Source organism: Acanthopagrus latus, chromosome 18 (genome assembly GCF_904848185.1).
Source record: "Acanthopagrus latus isolate v.2019 chromosome 18, fAcaLat1.1, whole genome shotgun sequence".
Lineage (NCBI taxonomy): Eukaryota > Metazoa > Chordata > Actinopteri > Spariformes > Sparidae > Acanthopagrus > Acanthopagrus latus.
Genome location: NC_051056.1, coordinates 23,040,175 through 23,055,492, shown reverse-complemented (window position 1 = coordinate 23,055,492; position 15,318 = coordinate 23,040,175). Strand labels below are relative to the sequence as shown.

Below are 15,318 nucleotides of genomic sequence, written 5' to 3'. Positions count from 1 at the left end.
TTCTTTTGGTTCATTTCCTGTTTTATTTTGTAGTTATATCCTCTTGTGTCTTGCAGTTCCCTCACACTTCCTTCTCACCTGTGTTCCTGGTGTTCTTTTGCCCTCCTGTGCTCCTCAGTCTCACACCTGTCTCTCTACCGCTGCCCTGTTTCTGGAGTCGCTCCACCTGCACTTCATCCCCTCGTTAGTTTAGTTTGTAATCACACCTGTGTTGTTCCCTCACTCCTTGTCGGTCCATCTGTCCTGCCCTTGTGTTCTCCTGTGTCGCCCTGTCTCATTTTCCTGGTGTTATTCCTGGTTTGTACTTTGATTTTTTTTTTTTTTTTTAGCTTTTGTGTTTGGTGTTTGTATTCTGGCTTTTTTTAAAATTCATCCTTTTACAGATTTTTGGATTTTAGCTTTCTTCATTAACGCTCACTCTCTTCTTCTGACCAGCCTGTTGGTGTGTTTAAGCACGACATTTCTCTGTTGTCATATCAAGCTAATAACATTATTGGTGCACTGTGTAGATTTGGGGAGGACATTTAAATCAGAAGAGAAAGATCTCCACTGATTAACTAATACAACAAACTGACGTTAAAGGACAACACAGTTTCGTACTGTTTTTACTTTGTTTATGTGTGGCGGACCCTGCCACCTCTCCAGCTTCAAACAGTGTTCTGGACCTTGTTTTCTTCTGAGAACAGCTTGTTTATTCAGTTGTAGAAAAGATGAATATTTCTGAGTTTGTGTTATTACCTCATTCATTTTGTAAATATTAAAATTCTGAGTTTGAATTTCTTCTCCAAGATTACATCATGTTCCTTTTTTTTCATTTTTATAATGTCTCCGTTCTATTCGAGGTTCCCAGGGAGCCTTGACTCTGAGCCAGCGTGCACAATATCTGGACCCTGAAACTGAGGCAGCTAAATGGAATCCAGCCATTATTGATTTTATTGATTTACACCTGAGGGGGACAAAAGAGACCTTCTTCGTAAACAGAAGTCGGTTCCCCTGGTGACCACTGACAAACACACTGACACCACTCGAGGAGTAAAGTGCACCACAGAGCAGGATGATGTCACCTCTTCGCCCTCAGCAGCAGCTCTGTGGGAAACACTGTGGGAATGCGCCTTTTTGTCCTCTGACATCTTCAAACTGTGCAAGTCGGACGGGTCGTTCATTCGAAAAAACTTCCCGGACCAATCGGTGTGCAGCTCTGGTGCAGAGGCTCCTCCCCCTTTCCTCCCCGCTGCCTGCTCCCACATGTAACGCTATCACCCCTCTGCCCGTCTGTTGCATTGTCTCGTTGGGGACGCGGCGTACGGAGCGCGGCACCATGGCGACTCCAGCGGACCGGGGAGCCTCGGAGTGACATAGGCAAATTAAAAAAAAAAAAAAAAGAAGGGACGGTGTCAACAGGAAATTAAGCCCGGGATCATCTGAGGCATGGCCAGCTGATGCGCCTTCGTTGTGCCGCTGGATTCATTAATTCTAGTCTTGTGCCAGTCCGCAGGGCTGCGTGCGCGTCGCTCTCGGCTGCATGGCACGTTTGAGATGGTGAAGATTATGTGTGCTTTACTGCGTTAATTCACAGGGCTGCTATGTCGCTATCGCTCGTCCGGACCCGCGTTGCTCTGCCTGGAGCAGGAGCTTAGCCCGTTCGTCCCTCTCATCCACTGCACGGCGACTGAGCGGCGGTCAGCGGTGCGCCCCGGTTCCGCCCGCCGCCGTCACCCCCGCCAGGAGGAGGATGGCCGGCCGCCGCGGCTGCGTGAACTCGCTCTGGTCGGGCACCGAGCGCGTCCGCATCGGGGAGCGCCTCAAAGCGACGCTGGCCGGGGTGCTGGAGCTGGAGGTGCTCAGGTGCAAACACCTGGCGATGGTGGACACAGCTCTGGAGGACCGAGCCACCGCCGAGGAGGCTCCACAGGCTGCGGAGGAGGTGGACGAGGAGGTGGACGAGGAGGAGGAGGAGGAGGAGGGGAGCGGAACCCCGGAGAACGCCGCCTCGGATGGCTCTGCGACATCCCGCAGGCAACAGGTCAGTCAGCCCGGATTTCTACATGACGAGATTATTAAATATGAATGCGGGGATGATGGTGATCTGCCAACAAGCCGGTCCCTCTGCGGCTCCGGGGACAGATTTTATCGCTGCCTGGCGGCGCATGGCTGTGCCGAGCGCTCAACACCCAACTGAGTGAGGTGGTGCCAGAGACCATCCGAGCAAGCACAGACCGATCATTTTACACAGCAGCAGTGTGTGTGTGTGTGTGTGTGTGTGTGTGTGTGTGTGTGTGTGTGTGTGTGTGTGTGTGACATGGAGCGAAATGTCATAGAGGTCAGGGGAACCAGGACCAGCAGCCTGTCTGTCTGGCTCTGTGCCCTGCCTCAAGGTTAGAGAGGAGGATGTGGTGGGATAAAAAAAAATCCAGGTGGAGGTGTTAACACAGCAGCCTGCAACCAGACACTGCTGCATTCATCAGCCCATCAGCTGTAAAGGTCACTTTGGCACCGGGTTTGCATTCAGATCACCATTGTGTGGACCGTCCCCCTCATAGAAAAGAGCAGTTTCGACCTTTTTTAAAAAAAAATTTTATTGTGAAATCCTGAGAGGTTTGGATGTGTCACCACTTCAGACACACCCACGTATAAAGTAACCCACTTCCCAAGGTTTTTTTTTCCTGAAATGCACACGCAGGTCCCCTTTTTTGTGTGTTGGGTATGTGGGGAATGTGACATGTAACACAAGAGGACATGATGTGAACGGATCCCATCCTGAGGCTGCAGGTGGTCGGGCCCATTATCCCAGAACATGAACTGAATGTGAACCCCTGCAGAAGCCATCGACATGGAGAGAGGGAAGAGAGGATGAAAGGAAGGGACCCAGCAGGATTCTTATGGTTAGAAAAACGGGGGACGTACACGTTAATTAATCTCAGATGGGCAACGGCAAGAGAGTTGTGAATGTGGCGAGCTGAAGAATGACCATCAGGGAATTGACAGGAGTATGATCAGACGTGCACCGGTCAGGATGACTTAAATGTGAGGATTTGCTGCTGAGTAAACTGAATGTATTTTGGTTTTGGGACTGCTGGTTGGTCAAGAGAAGCAATTTCTAGACACTTTGGTGTTGATTTTTCTAGAAAATAATCCTTAGGACAAACCAGAGAGCCTTGTCTTCTTTTTTTTTTTATCATAGGTCAGCATTTCCACCACATAAAACAGCCTGTTTTTGATGAAATGATCCTCTTTCCCTGCAGTGAAATTTGCTCTTTAAGACCAAAACATCATCAAAAATACATGACTGACTTTATTCCATGAACTTAAACTTTAAGGGGTTTGCACAGAGAGTGCTGTGTCAGTCTGTCACGTGTAGATTATTGATTCCGTGTTTTAAAGGACAGGTGAATTGTTCTCATGAGAAACACAGCAGACACTTCATCCCCTGTCACTTTGCACAGGGTGTTGTCTCACTGTAAACGTGTGTGTGCTTGATACTAATGAGCCGTGTTAGTCAGCAGCCTGCGGCACATTAATACATGTTGAGTCTAAATCGGGCCGCGGCTGAGGTCACCCTTTCTGCAGAACGGTGTGTTTGCTCGGCGAAACAATATTAAATCAAACCCCCTTTTTATACCGGCTGCACAGACCGAAGAGAGAGGAAAACATAATGAAATCTGTTTTTATCCGCGCGGGGACAGAAATTACAGTCCCATCTGCGTGGAAGTGTGGCTCACAATGTGCTGCCTTCCTCACCGCCCACCTACGTACAGCTCCACTGTATCTTCTTCCCCACCCGTTGGTGCTGAGATTTCCTGTGGAGAAGGTCGAGCAGCATTGCTCATTCTCACCTCTGAAGGGGAGCTGCCAGTGTGGCAGAGGGAGCTGGCCCTCCGCCCTCCGCCCTCTGCCCGCCGCCCTCCGCCCGCCACCCTCTGCCCTCCGCCCGCCGGCCGGGGCGACATTCAACAACACTCGCACACAGCATTTACAATGTGGCTTTTAAAGGTGCAATGTGTACAAATGTTTGGTTGAAATGATTTGCGACTTCTCTAAAATCAACAAATTTGGAAGTTGCGTTGGTGTCAAGTTTTTGTTATTTGTTGTAAGCATGTTTAGCATCCCTGTCCAAAGCTCCTGTGCTAGCTGAGAAAACACTCAGACGCTTCCCCGCGTCTCCCAGTCTAGACTGCTAGCTGCACGGCTAACTGAGCTAACGACTCACTTTGACAGGTGGTCAGTTCTTACAGATTGCACCATTTAAATTAAACCATACGAGAAGTTTAGAGGAGAAATGTCTCCAGTAGGCCCGGGTGATGTGGATTTCAATGGTTTTTAGCCAATGTCACGATACAAATATGAACACATCTTAAATGTATATACATCTTAAACCTCAGTATCAGTATTATCACGATAGTATCGCTGTACGAGGGGAGTCGACACCGAACGTTCCCGGTTCTCTGAGCTCCCAGTCCGGACTGCTAGCTGCATTGCTAACTGAGCTAACCAGCTAACAGCAGCTACAGTTGGCAGCAGTCAGTGTTTAGTTACTGTGGTGATATACAAGGGGAATAAATACCAAACTTTCCCAGTTCTCCGAGCTCCCAGTCCTCAGTGCTAGCTGCATAGTTAACATAGTTAATGGTTACTTGGTGATGTGCTGCCCCTTATTTTATTTTTTCATCTTGAATTCAACAGTTGTTACATATTGCATCTTTGAAATATCATTGTACCGTCTATGGGCTGTACTGCGTTACATTTTTTTTACATTTACAGTTTTATGATCACCCCAAAAAGCACTTTATAAAACGAGTGACAAAATGTATGTCGATATCGTAAATATCAATATTGTGACGGTATTGTAGCGATGACTGTTGGTTCCTTCATGAGTGATACAATCAGTGATGTGGATAGAATAAGTACAAGGGTAAAGACAAGAACTAGAACAGGTAGAACAGTTTGGTAATTACAGAAAGTTGCACCATTTTACTGTAATTCAGCCTTCAAAACCAGGAAAAGACGACACTTACGCCATATCACAAGAGAACTACATCCACAGTCTAAGGCGACACATAGTCTCATATCTCTATAATGATATAGGCTGATGTTGACATATTTTCCAGCTCTGTACTGGAAACAAATTGTCCTTGTTGCAAAGGACGAATATAATACTACAGCACCTGGAGAGAGAAGAAGAAGGAGGAGAGAGTTGACGGAGCACCTGCTGTTTATTTACCACCATAAAGGTGGAGAAGTTATGCTTACTGTAAAAGATTTCATCCCCAAACTCATTATATTCATTTTACTTGAAATTCATTTCTGTACTCTTTCAAAAAAAACAAAAACAACACACAAAGCTTGCTCTGCTTTTAGAAATATAACTATTTTGTCAGCCGAGGATTAGATGACTCATAACATAATGTGCTCCACTTTAACACAAGCTTTTTTTTTTTTTTTTTTTTTATATTTTATAATTTTTTTTTTCATTTTGGAATTAAACTCTCGAAATGTGATTCACCTCTCCTCTCTGTAATAGCGGAGAGAGGGCAGAGGAGGTTATCACTGTGCAAATCCATATTAGGCAGGTCAGGATTATGATGGCTGCGCGGCGTCATCTGTGGCGGAACAATGCAATTTAAAAAAAAAAAAAATCACTGTTTTTATCTTCTCGACCGTGTGATGCGTTTGTGAAGCTTGCAGGTTTTTATTTCATTTCTTATTTTACAAAATCCGAATCAATGCTTCTTCAGTACTCTTTGTGGGGAAGGAAACACATTTAATTTGCATAAATATGTTTGAATAGCATTAATAATTCAGTTTTGGGAATGCAAATAGCGCCGGCTTTGATTTCCAAATGAAGTCCTCTGCATGTATTATATGCAAACTAGAAGAAAACTTGGAGTTCTTTCTCTCTCTCTCTCTGCAACATTTGAGTCTTTTCACAGTTTTCAGAATGGGTGTCAAGGCCCGAACTGGTGAAGTCATGATTGACACTATTCAGCGTTTCGAGGATAAAACGCTCCTCGCTGAAGGAAGAACATCGAGGACAAGAAGTGGCGATTCTCCTCCAACTGGCCTTCATCACCGTTATGTTATACGCCATCTGATACAGACAAACTCTAAATCTTTTTTTGTTTTTCTAATGCTGACTTTAGTAAAACTTTTGGAATTTAAAAAACATAAAGCATGACATTTAAAACCTCATAACTGATCAACACATAGAGCATTCATTTTAGGGAATTAGTCTCTGGTTTGTACCTTTTATTTAGTTTTGTGTTCGTCTTTCCTCTTTCCTTGTGGTTTGCCCCTGCCTGTGTTTGTTATTTTCTGTTTGATTTGTGGATCAGCTTTCCTTAAAGGGTCCTAATTTCATAAGCTTGTGACATAAGCTTCAAACAGCTTCTTATGTCCAAACCAACAGTCACTCTATCACAAATGACAGAGAGAAAGCAGCAGATATTTACAATTTAAGAAGCTGGAACCAGTGCATGTTTACCATTTCTGCAAGAAAAAAAAAAAAAAAAAGATTAATAGATTGTCAAAATAGTTGGCAACTAATTTCCTTTCGACTGACTGATGGTTGCAGCTCTACAGGAAAATAATCAGCAAGTGAATTAATAATACAAGAATTGCATTTGCAGCCATAACAAACAGTACGTGCACGTGTCTGTGCACCGTCTGCAGTGCTGTGTGTGCTCTCACTGAAGGCAGCCTGTACTTGAAATTAGGTTTAGCATCGGAGGGCATCATCTTACACGGAGAGCCATTACCCTGACTTGTGGAGTGAGACTGCTTTTGTCTCTGGGTTCTTTGGCCTCGGGATCTTTCTGGGCTCAGTCTGCAACGCTGATACTTCACCTGGATGTTTGAGGAGAAAAGCTCCAGCACATCCCTCCTGTCGCCGGCGAGGATGAAGATGCACAGCGTGGGCTGTCTTTAAATTTCAATACCGCATTAATGATGCATGAAACAATAAATACTCGGCAAACGCTCGCTCCGTCCTACACTGTTTGACCAAATTATTCTGTCTCAACGAGGCAACCGCTGTAATGACATAATGCACTTACAGCTGCGATCACTGCAGCATTATCATCCAATCGACCCATACATTGTGCTCATATTGTTCCAGAGGGGCTTGCTCCCCTCTCATGAAGGAATATCGTATTACAGAGCTCCTGGCAGACCCCCACCCACTATGATTTGATCATGCACTGGTCTCTGTGTAACATTATATCCTGTTGTGTGCATGGCATTATATCCTGGAGGAGTGGAGGTTTGTGTGAGAAAAAAAAGAGAGAGAGAGAGAGAGATGAAGGGTTGATTCATGCCAAAAAACTTAAAAGTTGAGGCCCTTTCAGTGAGTGGGATTTAGCAGCCGAGCAGACAACCGAAACGTATGTGAGCGAGAGTCAGACTGGATTGTGTGCGTTCAGGCTGAGGATGAGTTAAATATTTTCGCCGGGCCTGTTGTGCTGTTGTGGTTCTGTGTGGGAGGCGAGGCGAGCGAGAGTTAGAGAGCGAGCAGCTGTAGCTATGGTGAGTACGGGGCGGCTGGCTCGAAGGATATTATAGAAGTGTGGGAGGGGAGGAGAGGGGGGGATTATTTGTCAGGGGTGTGGGGGAGGTGGGGGTCCTTCAGGATGCCCTTCTCTCTCGCCCGGCAACCACTCGCACCCCCCCCCCCCTCCCTCCGAGCCTCACCCTCCCCACACCGCCTTCACTCACTTGGTGACTCACTCTCTTATTTCTCAGTCTCTGTCTCTTTTTTTGTCCCTCTCACTCACTGTTTTTTTTTTTCTTTTCTGGTCACCCACTCAGCCACGACTCACTCTGGATTCACTGGTAGGCAAAGGCAAAGAAAAAAAAACAAAAAAATCGGGGAGGGGGGGTGTAACAGGAGTGAGCAGAAGGAGAGAGGAGATAAGCTTAAGACAGGTCAAAGTCTGAAACTCTTTCTCCCCTCTCGTCTTCCTTCCTCTCCCCCCTCTCCGGCTTCTCTTTGTTACGTCATCTGTCTTCTCCCATTATCCTCTGAACCCCCCCCCCATCCTCCTCTCCCTCCTGTCGCCCCAGCAGTGACTCACTACCTGTATTGTTTCCTCAGTAACAAGAGGATTGATCAGTGCCACTCACAGTGTTTCTGTTGTCTGGGCTCGATCAGTCTAATGCAGCGGGCTCCTCTTGGCTGCCGTCCTGGAGGGAGGGATGGGTTGGGGATTTGGAGGAGGGGGCTCACTCGACCAAGCTCTCACTAATCTAGGAAATGGAGGCACTTTGCTAACTTGATGGGGCGATTGCTATTGTTGCTATTGTGTGTGTGTGTGTGTGTGTGTGTGTGGGGGGGGGCCTCATTCCAGTAAGCGGTGTGATGTCATGACATCGGAGCGTGTTTCTGGTAAATGATATCATGGATGTATACAACCCAATGTGTCATTTCACACACATCTCACAGTGTCTCTGCTCAAAGGCATGTAAGGCCATTGAGCTGGGTGGTTAAATCCATGAGTTTATTGTCAGTGGTGGAAGGTAATTAAATGCAACACCCAAGTACAATTTTAAGGTACTTATACTTAAAGTTCTTTCTATCTCTGCTAGAATATCACCGTAGTTAGTTGCGAGGTACTTTGCAGATTCAGGTTTGACAGTAAAAGGATGTGATTTCCAACCTACAAAGAACATTTTTGTTAAAGATTAAAGGGTAAGTTCACGCAAAAATGAAAATGAACTCGTCATTCACTCACCAGCAAGCCAATGGAAAGCCCATGGACCTTGTCTGGTGGAATCCCAGGAAATTGGTTTAAAAAGATGTTGATTGCACCTGAAACATGGTGTCAAGATTGTGCACTCACTGCAGACGAGGTTTCACGCTAATACTTAGCAGCCACAGTGAAGTTCTCAGTTTATAAAAGAGTCCAAATAACATCTTTTTAACATCACTGGTTTCCTGGACATTTTGATTATGCCAGAAGAGCTATAGAGTCATTTTATTATATGTTTTTTCCCCTTATCTACGTCAAATATTCTCGAAAATGCTGCAATGAAATGTTTCGAGGACTACGAAACTTTTCACGACTTGTCATCGGCATGGAGTTGAGTAGATATTGACTGAATTTTCATCTTTGGGTGACCTTTTGTTACTCTGAACAATACCTTGAGAGAGATTTTGAATAAGGGAGTTGTTTCATTGTTTCGATGGTACTTTAATTTAAGTAAGAGATATGATTAAATCCTACCACACTGCTTATTGTCGGTTTCAGTTGCAATTTTTATTTTTATTATATGTTAGTACAAAGACCGCTATAGACTGTTGGGCAGTAAATTAGTATACCGGCTTATTGACTGCTGGTGGAATCACTGAGTCTTATCATGTTTCTGTTGGCCAAGTAAATGTTCTGGGCAAGATGTGCGAGTGATTAAATAATGTACAATAATAAATTAGAGGAGATAAGCTTAGGAAAGAAAGCAGCATACAAGACTGAGAGAAGAGAATCAAGCTTAGGTCTGTTTACTTGATGTCCTGACCAGGAGTAATTGGGTAGTTGTCATGGAGACGGTTTAGTTTGTAATTTTGGTCACATTGTAAGAGGTAGTTGTGTGTGAGGGGGAGAGGATAAACACTGACTGCCTTAATCCTCCTCTGGCCATCCATTGACTCCTGGTGGATTAACTTCCACAACTTTTATTTGGGGTTGTGCGCTCATTTTCCATATGGTGAGAGGAACCCACAGAGGAAAATTAGTTGATAGCTGTTCAGTCAAAGAAAGGCACAAAAACACCAAAGAATGACCAAAAAGAAATCATGATATTGACTTTAGTATGATTTAGTCCTCGTCACATATTTTTGTTATTTTGGTCAAAGATGATGTAATATCTGATTAAGTCATCATTTCTCAGGTCTAACCTGTCATGTGTTTTGTCTTCAGGCTCCGTCCCCGTCAGATATAGTGGTATCACACTGTCAGACCAGCCCAGAGGACTGTGGTAGTAGTTCAGGGGATGGGACAGTCCACTCCTCATCTGTCAGGGGGAGTAACTCACGCTGGTCTACTCTGTCCTGGGACGCCCCATCTGACCTGCTCTCCCCCCCAACACCAGATCCCGGTGGTACAGTCCATCTGGACAGTGACTCCCGACCTAGTTCAGGTAAACACACACACAGACACACACACACACACCTGAACACAGCGCTGACGTGAAACAGTCACCAACACGGTTTGTCACCTTCTGATAAAAACTACAGCTCAGCTTGTGTTTGAGAAGGCCCATTAAACATTAACCGTACTCTTTTTTACTTTTGTTTGCCTGCACTGTGTGACTTGGCTCTGACTCGTTCACTTTTCTCTCACTGTCAAACTTTCAGCCTTTGTTGCCAAACTCTTATCCAGTCACGTTGTAACTCTGGTTTCTGGTTCTACACCCAACTCAGACATTCCTCTCCCTGCTACGCACTCATGCACGCCTTCTTTTATGCATTTCTTTACTTTTCTTGTAGAGGTGATCCAAAAACCTTACAAATAGTTCAACTGAAACCTAAAAACCATTATACAGAATGTTTACGTTAAACTTCACAGCTCAACCTTAAATTCTTCTTAATCTTATTTAAATTGTTGTGATATCAGAGCTCATATATATGTAACACTAAACACTAAAAGCCTTCATAATGTGCGGAGATGCACTATTATGTTTTATACTATGGATCAGCATTGTTTAAATATTTAACAAACAAGCTTATTATTAGTTTCTGATTTAAAATCAAAACTGATTTATTTGTAATTAAGAGAATTAAATTCAGTTAGATAAGATAAGGTAATTTTTCTAATTGTCTTCCACTTTGTTAGTGTTTTGGTTCATCTTGTAAAAAGAGGTAAGTGTTTACTGAAGTCTTGAAAATGAAGTATGGTTTACATTTTGTACTACTATTTCATTTGCCTTCATCATTTCAATTTTTGTGAATAGTTATTTCACCGTTAACAAACAACATAATGCTTCATAAACCATTTCAATTATTACAAACATAAGTTGCAGATCTATTTTGATTATCTGGCCCAAAATCACTGTCACATTGCCTCAGTGGGCTTTATAATCTGTATAGTATGACATCCTCTGTCCTTAGATCCTCGATTTAAGTGAGGAAGAACTTCCAATATTGAAAAAACAAAACCTTTACATCTCCATAATAAACAATTGCCACTAGATGAAGGATCAGATGAAGCTAAAGTAGTAAAGTAAAATATGTGACAGAATAGGATTATGATGAAGTGCTGTAGAGCTGCAAAGATGCACTGATAATATCTGCCAAAATAATCTCAACAGGATTTTTTGGAACAGATCCCACAGCCCTGTGACTACCCATTTCTCCTACAGCCAAACTACACTACCACTGTTGCTCAGGAAAACATGATTTCTTCCATCAGGAAAGACAGCAAAACCATGCAAAAGAGCTCATGGAACAGAAATCAACACAAAGTCAAACCAATGAGAATTAACTTGTTGGATGTTTTGTCACCAATTTTAAATTCACTTTTAACAAAATAAGGGGCATCTTAGCAGTCCACAAAATGATTTAAAAAAACAACAAAAAACAATAACATGTTTTCTGTTATTTGTACCCCTAAATAGAACAATTGTTGGATACTGTTATCTAAATGCTAGCATAAGACACATGGTCACACTGAATTTCTTTCTCTCTCTTGTCAAGGTTTCTATTCAGTGAGTGGGAGCTCTCTCTCGGACTCTTGCTACTCTGTGTCCAGTGATGCTGTTCAGGGTGGATCAGCGCTACAAGCCAGACCCCTGAAGCTGTGGGAGCAGGTTCCTCTGTCAGCTGACCACACTGACATCCTGTGGTCAGAAGGTGCAGTGCAGCAGCAGCAGCAGCAGCAGCAGCCTGCACTGCAGAGCAGACAGGAAGATGGTGAACCAACAGACGGGACACCAGTGTCAGGTGAGCTGAGATCCATGTCATGTAAATCCCTGTAAATATTAATTTTGCAGCAGTCGGATGAAGCTAGTTCAAAGCACTGTTCTGACTATAAACATCAGTGCAGATTAATATATATTTAGGTAAAGATAATTCTAAAAGTTTTGTCTGAATTTTTTCCTCTCTTGTCTCTTCTAGTCCAAAGTGACCTTGAAGCAAATGGTCTGAGCTTTCTGTCTGACCTCTGCTCAGGACTTGGTGAATCTCTGATTACTTCCCTCCTCCCACTTCTCGACCAAACTTCTTCTTCTTCGCACTCCTCCATCCATCCAAAACCCCAGCTGGACCCTCGCTACTGCACAGACCTGGTGTCCCGTCGGACCAAAGAGGTGTACCCCTACCCCAGCCCGCTGCATGCCGTTGCCCTCCAGAGCCCCCTCTTTACCTCCCAGAGCCAGGAACACTCAGCCTCTCCGAGCCCTGAAGGACCCCAACTAGATGACCAGCAAGAGTCCAACACTGATCCACTTTTTCCTGTCCAGCCTCAACAGCCCCCCACCCCAGCTTCCGTCACCCAGCTCGAGCAGTACATCTCTCGACTGGCTCGCCAGTATCACAGTCGAGTGACCTCCTCCACCTCTGATCTCACTTCAGCTGCCACACCTGGTCCAGTCACACGCAGAGGCCTTTGTACCCCAGGCAAAAGTCATGGTTCCACCCAGTCCCTTTCTGCCTTTGAAAGCCGCAATGCACTTAGTGTCACTCCCTGCAAGTCACTGCTGGGAAACTCTGCCAGAGTCAGCCTCAGCACTACTGGGAAAAAAGCCACTCGGAATTCGATCAACCTGGGGAACCTTCCTTCAGCAACCGGAGAGGACTTGAACATAAATCTGCATCTCAACCTCAACTTGAATCTGACTCCTGGGGTAAACTCTAGCCAGGGTTTAGTGGACAATCCCAAAAACGCCAGTTGTGGAGCTTTGAGGAGCGACTTTGCTCCAGCTTCCACGGCCTCTGCTACATCCCTCTCCACTGCTACACCCACCCCAGCAGTTAGGACTCGCCCTCGCATTTCAACATGTCCTACTAGCCTGAGCCACCGCAGTTCCCTGGAAGTCACCTCAGGGTCTGGACCCAGTCCAGGATTTGGGTCATCTGCCTTCTGTCGCTCATTAGACTGGAGTAGTGGTGCTCCACCTGAGACTGGACCATCAGTGTTTGGTACAAACTGTGGGTCAGCTCCTGGGTCTCAGCGCAGCAGCCTGATCCAAGAGTCCAGCTCTAGTCCCAAGCTAAGCGAAGACTCCCCAATGGTAGGGGAGATCTCCCGCCTCTCCGGCCTCTCTAGGGCTGTTGTGGTCGGACTGATGGAACAAGGTGTGGAACTGGATATTGACTGCTTCCAGACAGATAGTGCAGGTGAGGTGAGAGGTCATACTAAAACTCACCTGACAACCCAGACTGATCAGTCACATGACTGTACTCGACTGACCGATCTGAATCCCCAGAGACCAATACAGCTGTCACTCAGTGTCACCCATTCTCCACAGTCTCAGTCCAGCCTCACCCCTCCTCTCTCACACTCCAGCAGCCCCATACACCCCTATCAGTCCATCCACATTCCTTCTCCCCACTACTCCTCACACTACCATTACCAGCAGATCCCTTCCCCATCTGACCTCCCTTCCTCCACGGCCTCCTCCCCTGCCTCCCGCCCCACCCCCAGGGGCCGTTCCCCTCCTCGGCCTCTGCAGCCATCCCCTCTGGGTGCCACCCCACTCTCTGTTTTCCGACGGGATGCCCCTTTCCAATGCTCACTGCCTCGCACCACTACAAGGAGCTCTCCTCTGGAGCATGGTGGTATCCAACCAAGGGGTGGGTCACTTCGGCAAAGTGGGGGCGGAAATGGGGGATGGAAGAGGACAGAGGGGGAGGGGCTTTATAGAGGAAAGCACGCCTCCCACAAGTTGGTAAGGGCAGCCACAGTAAGCAGCTATGCCAAGAGAGAGGACTACGGCTCAGATTGGTGTGAGGAGCAGGATCGATCAGCAGCCCAGACACCCCGGAAGACCAACAAACGATGGAGGGGCTTTGAAGGGCGCTTCTGGGGGAAAGAGTCTGAAAGTGAAAAGGAGGAGATGGACAGAGCTGAGTATGGCTACGGTTGGAGGAGGAACAGCATTGGAAGCTGGAGGAGGGAGCATCGAAGGTTGAAGTCTTCATCCAGCAGCAGTGACAAGAAACCAAAAGTAGAGAACTCCCCCATCTTCTCAAAGAAGAGGGGCAAGGAAGAAGGGGAGAGACGCAGTTCGAGCCTAAGGCTTTCCAGAAGGGCCTTGTTCAGGAGTGAGTCCCAAGGCTTGCTGGTGCCTCGTACCAACAGCGAGGAGCCCTCAAAGCGGGCACACTGGGTCTCCTCATTAGATGTAGGGCAAGGTGGCATGTACATCAGCAAAGAGGAAGGGGTCAGACTGCTGAGAGCAAAGGAGGAAGACAAGCGGCTGTCCTCCACTGCAAGCCTCTTTAACCTCTCTCGTTCTCAGAGCCTGGAGGGCAGCTGCCATTCCCTCTCCCCTCTCTCCTCCCCTTCCTTTTCTCCATCCCCTCCTCCACGGATGCCCCTCCAGCGCTCTCGATCACTGAGGGACTTGGGGAGGAGAGTGTTTGGCTCCATGAGGTCCCTGAGTCTCAAGCGGAAGCCATCCAAAAAGTGACACTTGTACAATAAAAGACCATCAGACTTAAAGTATTTTCCATGTGTTATGCTCAAAACACCAGTGATAGTTGGTATTATGGTATGTTCCATTTCACTCGGTAATGGGAAGCCGGGCCTGGGAATGATTTGGGAATGACGGGAGTTTTCAGGAGACAGCATTCCAGTACACGTTGGAAAACCAGTTCTAGACAGGTTAGCCACTGTTCGCAGTAACAGTTGAAAACAATACATTACGAGGTATTTTGTGCATATAAACAACGGAGTCCACAGATGGAAGCTGGGCAGTACTATGTGCTTTCACTGCTGCCAGTGTGTGGAGCAGATTTTTGAGGTCTTGGCTGGTGAGATGCATCTGACTTTCTGAGACAGATCCGACTTCAGGGCGCGTTCTAATTGTCGACTGGGAATTCAGAAATTCTGACTTAACCATTATAATTTGTGTTAACGGAAGTGCCATCATTTTCCAATGATGTGTGATTGATTAGACAGATAAACTGGTTTGATATTACTGGCTGTAAGATCTGACAGTCCTTTCATCCACCACCAGTTTGATAGAAGATCCTCTCAGGCACATAAAGCCTGTTAACTATTATGTTTTGTTTTTGGCTTGTGATCTTCATTCTAGTGATGTTTTTGTACATTTTTAAAGACATGAACACTTTTTTAAGCCCCTCAAATCTACAAAATATGCGTAGAAATT

General features: G+C 45.8%; 1 protein-coding gene across 2 annotated transcripts; it reads left to right on the top strand.

The window, feature by feature from the left end:
* The first annotated feature begins 1,062 nt into the window (after nucleotides 1–1,062).
* Nucleotides 1,063–14,648, top strand: si:ch211-168f7.5 (mucin-17). 2 transcript variants are annotated; one of them, XM_037078096.1, is made up of 4 exons: nucleotides 1,063–2,023; nucleotides 9,906–10,125; nucleotides 11,681–11,926; nucleotides 12,101–14,648. In XM_037078096.1, the coding sequence occupies exons 1-4, from the start codon at nucleotides 1,733–1,735 to the stop codon at nucleotides 14,614–14,616; spliced, it is 3,273 nt and encodes a 1,090-aa protein (XP_036933991.1). In that variant the 5' UTR covers nucleotides 1,063–1,732; the 3' UTR covers nucleotides 14,617–14,648. The 2 variants fall into 2 exon arrangements, with proteins under 2 accessions (XP_036933991.1, XP_036933992.1); XM_037078097.1 differs by lacking the exon at nucleotides 1,063–2,023 and adding an exon at nucleotides 9,084–9,693.
* Nucleotides 14,649–15,318: the final 670 nt, after the last annotated feature.